The sequence below is a fragment of the Rhinopithecus bieti genome, unplaced genomic scaffold (assembly GCF_001698545.2).
Source record: "Rhinopithecus bieti isolate Rb0 unplaced genomic scaffold, ASM169854v2 scaffold_31787, whole genome shotgun sequence".
NCBI lineage: Eukaryota > Metazoa > Chordata > Mammalia > Primates > Cercopithecidae > Rhinopithecus > Rhinopithecus bieti.
This window is the reverse complement of record NW_016814655.1, coordinates 3,385,720-3,395,871: the sequence shown is the minus strand read 5'-3', so window position 1 is coordinate 3,395,871 and position 10,152 is coordinate 3,385,720. Positions and strand designations below refer to the sequence as shown.

The 10,152-nt window shown below is 35.6% G+C and overlaps 1 protein-coding gene across 2 annotated transcripts in view; it reads left to right on the top strand.

The window, feature by feature from the left end:
- Positions 1 to 2,549: 2,549 nt before the first annotated feature.
- Positions 2,550 to 10,152, top strand: part of LOC108515137 (STE20-like serine/threonine-protein kinase) — a 38,518-nt gene continuing 30,915 nt past the window's right edge. Inside the window, exons 1-7 of one of the 2 annotated variants that reach the window (XM_017851815.1) lie at positions 2,550 to 3,022; positions 3,169 to 3,363; positions 3,920 to 4,001; positions 5,488 to 5,616; positions 6,225 to 7,583; positions 9,593 to 9,723; positions 9,942 to 10,065. In XM_017851815.1, coding sequence (XP_017707304.1) covers positions 3,170 to 3,363; positions 3,920 to 4,001; positions 5,488 to 5,616; positions 6,225 to 7,583; positions 9,593 to 9,723; positions 9,942 to 10,065 — 2,019 coding nt within the window. In that variant the 5' untranslated portion in view covers positions 2,550 to 3,022; position 3,169. The remainder of the gene's footprint in view (positions 3,023 to 3,168; positions 3,364 to 3,919; positions 4,002 to 5,487; positions 5,617 to 6,224; positions 7,584 to 9,592; positions 9,724 to 9,941; positions 10,066 to 10,152) is intronic. The other variant, XM_017851816.1, reaches the window with a different exon arrangement.

Here is a 10,152-nt window from a genome sequence, read left to right as displayed (position 1 = left end):
GTTCTGGTTCTCAAGGACATTGATAGGTTTAGGATACCTCATAATTCATTTTAACTCTCATTTCTGTTTTTAATGCTCACCACCACTCCTTATGTTGATGTGTCTTCGGTCATGTTGGTTATCTGAAGCTCAGCTTTTGGTAGATTCCTCTGAAAGAGCTCTCTGAATTCTTACATAGTGGTAACAGTTGTACCCTTATACCTCAAGGTTAGTTTTGCTGGATAACAGATCCTTGGCACACATTTCTTTCCTTCAGCATCTGAAATATGTTACTTTGTTTTCTTCAGTCATGAAGTGTTGCTATTGAAAAGTCTGATAATCTGAATTTCTTCTCCATTGTAAGTCATGTGCTCTTTTTGCTTAGATGCTAAAACTTTTTTTTTTTTTTTTAAGATCGGTAGTTTGACCAGTCTTTTCTAATAAGTATTATGCTCTTATAATGTAAGTGCTTTCTTCCCCTCCCCCTGCCCCCCCAGGAGGGTTTTCTGGAGTTACAGATCTAAGCATTTGTTCCATTCCCTTGCATTGACTTGCTTCTTTAGAGACGTTTATTGTTTGTTTGTTGGGTCTTTGCCTATTGTCCATACTGATAACTGTTTCTCAAGTCCTTTTTTTAGCTTGCTTTCTTTTTTATTGTAGGAAAATATACACAACATAAAATTTACCTTTTTGATCATTTTTAAGTGTATATTTCTGTGGTGTTAAGTACATTCCCATTATTATACAACCATTACCATCACCTATCTCCATACCTCTTTTCATCTGGCAGCAGTTAAAGTCCATACCCATTAAACACTTAGTCCCCATTTTCCACTCCTCCCAGCTTCTGGCAACCACCATTCTGCTTTCAGTTTCTATGATTTTGACCACTCTAGGTATATATGTATGTGGAATCATACAACATTTGTCCTTTTGTGGTTGGCGTATTTTACTTACCATAATGTTCTCAAGGTTCATCCATGTTGTAGCATATTTCACAATGTCTTCCCCTTTTGAGACTGAATAATATGCCATTGTATGTATGTAACACATTTTGTTTATCCATTTATCCATCAGTGGGCACTTGGGTTGCTTTCACTTTTTGGCTGTTGTGAATAATACTGCTATGAATGTTGGTGTACAAATGTCTGTCCTACTCCCTGCTTTTAATTCTTTTGAGTATGCACCCAGAAGTGGAATTGCTGAATCATATGGTAATTCTGTTTAATTTTTTTTAGGGACCACCATGCTGTTCTGCATAGCAACTGCACCATTTTACATTTCTAACAGAAATGTGCAAGTCTTCCAGTTTCTCTCCATGCTTGTCAACACTTTTTTTTCTATGCTTTTTAAAAAATAATAGCCATCCTACTGGGTGTGAAGTGGTAATGGGTATGAATTTGTTGTATTATTTGCTCTTGCTTTCCCTAGTTTAGCCTTTGTTTCTAAAGTGATTTTTTTCTTAATTTTAAATTTTTTTCTTGAGTTCTGTCACCTTTCAGAATTTTTCTAATTCTGACTTACATGGCTCTTTAGTTTCATCATCATTTTTTTTTTTTTTTTTTTGAGACGTAGTCTTGCTCTGTCGCCCAGACTGGAGTGCAGTGGTGCGATCTTGGCTCACTGCAAGCTCCGCCTCCCGGGTTCATGCCATTGTCCTGCCTCAGCCTCCCGAGTAGCTGGGACTACAAGCACCCGCCACCAAGCCCGGCCAATTTTTTTGTATTTTTTTAGTAGAGACGGGGTTTCACCATGTTAGCCAGGATGGTCTCGATCTCCTGACCTCGTGATCCGCCTGCCTTGGCCTCCCAAAGTGCTGAGATTACAGGCATGCGCCACTATGCCCGGCCTGTTTTTCATCATTTTTGAAAGTCTCCTAGCTTAATTTGAAATGGGATGTTATAGTTTTGATCAATTTTGGGGGCATTTTTTTTTTGTAAATATATTGAAATTTTATTTGAATATAGGGACAAACTTGTGTAAAATAATGTGTACCTTAAAAATAAATATACTGAAGGTTTAGGAATTCTAAAATAATATTTAGTTGACAATTAAAATATTTGTAATTTCTGTTTTATTAATTTACAAATACTTCCAGAGAACCTTCCATTTCTGCAACACAGATATATAGAACAATCTTATCCCTAAGAACCATATAATAGATAAAAGTAATTCAGGCAGAATTGCATGACCTTTAAGAGTTCTACAACAAAAATGACAAAGGTTAGAATTGTGAATATGGCTAATAGTAGCTACCATTTATTGAGTGTATACTCTGTGCTAGGCATGAGCATCAAATACTGAATTTTTGGTATTCAACTTTGAGAATTGTGGTGTCAAATGTGAAACTTAAAAATTTGTGCATTTACGGCTGAGGTAAATTATGCAACAATACCAATTTTATGTTACTGTTAATGTTGTCTGAACTCCAAGCTGAAAAGGTGGGATTAACAACTGAAAAAGCTGTAATGTTACTGTTCTGTATAATTTAAATCAGAAAACATAAGGTTCCCAGTTTTTTCTTGGCAATATCATTTTATGAGGAAGTTAGCAAGACATACACTGTCATAAAGGTTGCTTTAGTTTAATTTCTATTTTCACACTATAGAAAAGTGTTAATGACTCTTAATTTAATTGTGCCACATAGCAGTAGTTGGCATTTGTTTTTGAAGTGGATAGACTGGTCTGCTTTTAGAGTTACCATTTTTTAATTTCCAATTTTGAAGGATTTGTCATCTGAAGACATGGTGGTATTAAATGTATTGATAATGGGATCTTTAGCAGGTTGTTTTGGGAGATGGTAGAAAGAGATGGTCAAGATTAAGATGGGAGAGACATTTTTTTCTTTCTGTTTTACTTTTTATTGTAAGATTGGCCTTATTAAAGACTTAAAATGCTTTTTTCTCCCCATTGAATACAATGAACAATGCTTAAAAGTTCTCATTAATGCTTTTGTGTGATTATTTCAAGCGGATTTTGGAGTATCAGCTAAAAACACGAGGACAATTCAAAGAAGAGATTCCTTTATTGGTACACCATATTGGTATGTATTCAGTTTTATGAATTTATAGTATTAGTCATGTCAGCAGTTATAATAACTCATTAATTTTGTCCACATAATTGATTATACCATGTGGTTTGCAGTCACTGTTATTAAACATGTTAACTTTTAATTATCTGTCTTCATAGGATGGCTCCTGAAGTAGTCATGTGTGAAACATCTAAGGACAGACCCTATGACTACAAAGCTGATGTTTGGTCCCTCGGTATCACTTTAATAGAAATGGCTGAGATAGAACCACCTCATCATGAATTAAATCCAATGCGAGTGCTGCTAAAAATAGCAAAATCTGAGCCACCTACATTAGCACAGCCATCAAGATGGTAAAAATATTATTTAAAAAGCTTAATAAGAAACAAACGATATTAGGAAGCAAAACTTCATGTTACATTCTCACAATTTTCCAAGAGTATTTAAAATTGGGTACATGGTACGAAGATTATATGAATTAGAAAATTGATTTTGGTATATTTCTCTTAAGGACCATTAAAATCTTTGAGCTCACTTTTCCCATATATCTGAAAATATGAGTGATTTGAGTTTTGCATGAGAAAGGTATTTTCTGTACTATGAGGAAGTGAGGCATATAGATTGATCTATATTTGTGAAATTTATTAGAAATTTTGTGCTTTTTGGCATACTTGTGAGTATATGGCTATGTCTCAGTGATTATGTACCTACTTACATATATGTCTAACATGTATTTACAAATGAGTAAGTTTTATAAAATCTTAATAGTCTTATTAACTAGTTTTTTAAATGTTGAATTAATACTATTACATACATAATGAAACTTAAGCATAACTTATCAAAGAGTTTTGTTTGATTTGATTAACAAGAAAGTAAAATAGAATGTTACTGTTAAAATTTATTTTGAAGGTCTTCAAATTTTAAGGACTTTCTAAAGAAATGCTTAGAAAAGAATGTGGATGCTAGGTGGACTACCTCTCAGCTACTGCAGGTAAGAGAGTATGACAACAGCAAATAATATAATTATTTTAACATCTCTGTAAGAACATAATTTCATATTCAGTGTGCTTTCTTTCCACTTAAGTTTTCCTGTGGAGAGTCAAAATGGCAGTAGTTAGCATTTGCTTTACAAAATAAACGCTGCTGTTACCAACAGGCATTTAGCTTAAACGTTATTCCTCCTGTGCTTTTTTGATTCAGTTTAATTGTTCTTTTCATTTTGGTAGTTATTTCCATTATGTCTCTCCAATTACTAGAAAGCAAGCCTCTTGGGGACGGGGGCCGTGAACTAATTAATTAAAAAATGTCTTACAGTGAGGGTAAATAGTAAATATTATTGACTTTAAAAAAATGTTGCTAAGTGATTGGGTAAATTTAATTTTGCTTTATAGAAGGACTACTTGTAATATATTAAATAAAAATTTGTCAATTACTTTTATAGGTGGGCAAATAAAATGACAAATCTTGAGGCGGTTACTGTTAGGTTGAGTTATTATGTAACTCCATCATACTGTTTTAGGTTGACCTATTTATCTGGGGGAATAAAGCAGAAAAAAATTGCTTTGTTGTGTGCAGCAAGTATACCCCTGGAACACACTTTCTATTATTTTGTTACCCCACACTTGAAGCCCTTAGTCTGTGACAGACACTGTTAAATGTTGAGTATACAAAGATGAATAAAATGTCTTCTTAGTCTCAAGAATTTTAGAACCATGTCAAGAATACAGGTGTTTGTAGATACTTTTAACAGAACTCTAAAGATTTTTATAATTTTGAGGCTTTGATAGGCTTTATAGAGGTGGATACTTTTTAAGAAGTAATAATGAGGCCAGGCGTGGTGGCTCATGCCTGTAATCCCAGCACTTTGGGAGGCTGAGGCGGGTGGATCACCTGAGGTCACGAGTTCCAGACCAGCCTGGCCAATATAGTGAAACCCAGTCTCTACTAAAAATATAAAAATCAGCTGGGCATGGTAGTCCATGCCTGTAATCTTACCTACTCGGGAGGCTGAGGCAGGAGAATCGCTTGAATCTGGAAGATGGAGATTGCAGTCAGCCAAAATCGTGCCACTGTACTCTAGCCTGAGTGACAGAGTGAGACTCCATCTCAAAAAAAAAAAAAAAAAAGGAAGTAAAAATTTAGTGACCTGAAGTTTGCTTTAAATTTCAGTTAAAATTTTTGATTATGAAATTTTCAAACATACAGAAAGTACATGTACCTACTACCCAGATATAACAATTCTTATGACTTTTGACAAATTTGCTTCAGATTCTTAAAAATGTACAGATCCAGTTCTAGGCAGCCCCCTGCTTATGCTCAAGCCCCCTCTCCTCTTTCTTTCTCAGATGTAGCATTATCTGAAGTTGTCTGTCGTTTTCCTGCCCACATGTTCGTATTTTTACCACATGAGAATGTGTTTTGAAACTTAGTTTAGTAGTATTCCAGTTGTTGAGTATGCTGTTTTTAATGTTCAACAGCATCCTTTTGTTACTGTTGATTCCAACAAACCCATCCGAGAACTGATTGCAGAGGCAAAGGCTGAAGTAACAGAAGAAGTTGAAGATGGCAAAGAGGAAGATGAAGAGGAGGAAACAGAAAATTCTCTGGTCAGTATTTAGGAAAGAAATTTCATTTAGTTAATTTTTAGAGTTGGGTTTTGAGGTGTAGTTGTACCTGTATCTAAGGATTGATGGGTGGCAATACAAAATTTTTAAATTTAGACCTGAAGATTAGTAGCAAGGTTGCTCCTTGCTGCACATTTTTGTTACATTTCCTTTTTTTTTTTTTGAGATGGAGCCTCGCTCTGTCACCCAGGTTGGAGTGCAGTGGTCACCACAACTGCTGCCTCCCGGTTTCAAGTGATTCTCTTGCCTCAGCCTCCCGAGTAGCTGGGACTACAGGCGTGTGCCACCATGTCCAACTAATTTTTGTATTTTTAGTAGAGATGGAATTTCACCATGTTGGCCGGGCTAGTCTCGAACTCCTGACCTCAAGTAATCCTCCCTCCTCGGCCTCCCAAAGTGCTGGGATTACAGGTGGGCAACACTGCACCTGGCCCATTTTTGTTATATTTCTTATGAGAAGAATTGTTAATTCTTTAAATTCAGCAACATTCACTGAATAAAGATCTTAAATCATTGTATGTCTGTAAACATTGTTTTGATCACTCTTAGGGTCATGTTTTAACATTAAAAATATATTAAATCTTTTTTAGCCAATACCTGCAAGTAAGCGTGCATCTTCTGACCTTAGTATCGCCAGCTCTGAAGAAGATAAACTTTCACAAAATGCTTGTATTTTGGAATCTGTCTCAGAAAAAACAGAACATAATAACTCTGAAGATAAACTCAACAGCAAAATTCTTAATGAAAAACCCACCACTGATGAACCTGAAAAGGCTGTGGAGGATATTAGTGAACATGTTACCGATGATCAGTTAGAAGCAATGACTGAACTCCATGACAGAACAGCAGTACTCAAGGAGAATGAGAGAGAGGAGGAGAGGCCCAAGCTTGAAAATCTGCCTGACACAGAAGACCAAGAAACTGTGGACATTAATTCAGTCAGTGAAGGAAAAGAGAATAATATAATGATAACCTTAGAAACAAGTATTGGACATAATCTAAAATCTGAGGAAGAAAAGGATCAGGAAAAGCAACAGATGTTTGAAAATAGGCTTACAAAATCTGAAGAAATTAAAGATACTATTTTGCCAATAGTAGATTTAGTTTCTCAAGAGACTGGAGAAAAAGAGGCAAATATTCAGGCAGTTGATAGTGAAGTTGGGCTTCCAAAGGAAGACACCCAAGAGAAATTGGGGGAAGATGACAAAACTCAAAAAGATGTGATCAGCAATACAAGTGATGCGATAGGAACATATGAGGCAGCAGATGTGGCTCAGAAAGCAGATGAAGACAGTGCTGAGGATACACAGAGTAATGATGGGAAAGAAGTGGTCGAAGTAGGCCAGAAATTAATTAATAAGCCCACGGTGGGTCCTGAGGCTGGTGGTACTAAGGAAGTTCCTATTAAAGAAATAGTTGAAATGAATGAAATAGAAGAAGGTAAAAATAAGGAACAGGTAATAAACAGTTCAGAGAACATAATGGACATCAATGAGGAACCAGGAACAACTGAAGTTAAAGAAATTACTGAGTCAAGTGTCACTGAAGAAATAGAGGTCAGAAGTGTGGTAGCTGATACCGACCAAAAGGCTTTAGTAAGTGAAGTCCAGGATGCTTCTAAAGTCACTACTCAGATAGATAAAGAGAAAAAAGAAATTCCGATGTCAATTAAAACAGAGCCTCAAGTCACTGCAGTTTCACAGCCCAGTGAACCTCAGCCTGTTCTAATACCTAGTATTAATATCAACTCTGACAGTGGAGAAAATAAAGAAGAAATAGGTTCTTTATCAAAAACTGAAACTATTCTGCCACCAGAATCTGAGAATCCAAAGGAAAATGATACTGATTCAGGCACTGGTTCCACTGCTGATACTAGCAGCATTGACTTGAATTTATCCATCTCTAGCTTCCTAAGTAAAACTAAAGACAGTGGATCAATATCTTTACAAGTAAGTGTGCATGAGTCATTGTTTGGAATTTCCTTTGTCATTTTCTCAATTCAGAGTTTATGTGAAATTGATGTCTTGAAAATAAAACAGCATTAAATCAATGTAGTATTAACCATATAAATTCTTATAGCCTATGAAAGCAATTAAAAGAACTAAGGAGATTCTGGATGTAATCTTTAAGTTTTGTGGTAGGATCTACCTATTTTTGCAAATCTGATGCAGATAAACAGTGTAATATGGTTGCTTGGTGTGATTAGGTTCTTTTATTGAACATATCTAGATGCAACATTAGCAAGAATCAACAATATATGAGAGAATTAGAAATTGAAAGAATGATCTCTTTTTAAGCACATTTAGGGTATAAATAATCCTTGATTTACCATTGGCCCATGCAGTCACAGACATTGCCACTGCCATGAGAACCATTGTGGGGAAAACAAAACAAACACTACAGCCCAGAACATGTGGAGCTTTGAGTGTAATTCTCAAATCTTAGTGTGGTTAGGAGTTACTAGGGGCTATGTAGAAGTCTGGAATGGGTCCCAAGAATCAGTATTTGTAGCAAAAGATCCCACAGAATTCTGATGCAGGTGATCCATGGGCCACCCCTTGGAGAATACTTCTTAGACCCTCTGGGTTGATGGTAGCAGAAGAGAAGACAGAAAAGCAGGAACAACCTAGGAAAACTGACTTAGATGGATCTCCAGGGCATGAGTGATCAGTCTGCCTGTCAGCCCCAAATGATTACATGTATTCTTCTTTTTTCAGTTTGCTTTCTTTCACTGACTGAAATCACCACCACTCTGAAATTCATTCACTGACTTAATGGCCTCTTTTAAAAATGCAAATAACTTGTATAAGAATGAAGGAGATATTAATTATTGAACTTTTAGTAGGAGCTGAAGAAATGTGAAGTTTGGAGGTTAAGGTGTAGGTAGGTGTATTTTTTGGGGTGTGCCATCATTAGATTTTAAAGGAATCCTGGGCAGGATACTGTAGTCCTGGACTCGGGAAGAAGAGCATGAGGATCCTGGAACCCTGGAGAAGAGAACAGTAAGAGGAGAGGATGCAGAAAGGTGATTGGAAGGTGCCATAGAGAAAATATTTAAAAATCGGATGCATTTTGAGTTTAGTATTTTCACATTCCATTTTTGCTCCCTCTGCCTTCTAACTCTTTCTTCTATATCAAAACCCAGTAAGTTTCTGCCCTGAACACTTAATTTGTTTACCAAAATATATTTGTAGGAGTCTTATATGTCTGTTATTTCTGTTTGCATTTAAATGTTTTTGGATACCAATTGAGGAATGAAGAGTTTAGTCTTGATAAAGAATTTTAGGCCATAGCTAGCAGCCAAATCTGGTACTTTTGGGATGCAGTGGAGGCACTGTCTTTGTAGTAACCCTAAAATCATACATGTATCTCTGGCCTTGAGATGGAGGGAGGGGCTGTTGATGTTATTGTTACTGATTAAGTAGATTTTGATTCCCAGTGCTGGCAGTGTTTAAAAATTACCGGAGAGCTTTTCAAAAAATAGATTTCCAGCTACCCCAGACCTGTCAATCTAGATTTTTTTAAGAGATGAGCCCCACAAATTCATTTTAATTGTTTTGTCAGTGAAAAGCAGAGATATCTGAGAAACTACAAAGTGAAAAGATGAAAAAAAGAGAACATGTAAAAGTTCTACTGATTAACTATGTGAATTGCTCATGATCACTTGTGCCTAATTATAATATGTCATAAAAGCTATACATGAAAATGATGAAAATGCATATTTTGAAAAAATTTGATTTCATCTGTGAAGACGTGTGTAAGTCAGATGACGTTTAAGGTGTTATAACTGGTTCCACAGATGAGTCTGCTGCTTTATATTTATACTTTCTATGTGTAGTCTGCATGGCTGTTCAGTTGTTTTGTCTTAAGAAAGGAAGAAATGTTAAAAGAAGAAGAAAATGTTTCCTACCTCCAGTACTCCCTGTACAAAGCCTAACTAAAATAAAATCTCTTTCAGGAAACAAGAAGACAAAAGAAAACATTGAAGAAAACGCGCAAATTTATTGTTGATGGTGTAGAAGTGAGTGTAACAACGTCAAAGATAGTTACAGATAGTGATTCCAAAACTGAAGAATTGCGGTTTCTTAGGTGAGTAGAGAAACAATGTAATTAAAACTGGTTTGTGACTTCTTTTCAGTCTCTGAAAAGTCAGAAGAATAGAGAAACAAAGGTAAATTATTAGCTAATTTTTTATTATTCTTTTACTACCGTTGCACTTGAAAGAAAATTTTTAAAGCTTAAAAAAAAAGTATTTCAGAAGTGTAATTTTTGCTGTCTTCTCTGTCATTACCATTAAATTTTGTCAGACGTCAGGAACTTCGGGAATTAAGATTTCTTCAGAAAGAAGAGCAAAGAGCCCAACAGCAGCTCAATAGCAAACTACAGCAACAACGAGAACAAATTTTCCGGCGCTTTGAGCAGGAAATGATGGTAAAGTCTGATTTTTATACCATTTTATGCCCTTTTGTGTTAATAATGACATTTAGTGCAAAAAAAAAAAAACCAAAAAAAAAAAAA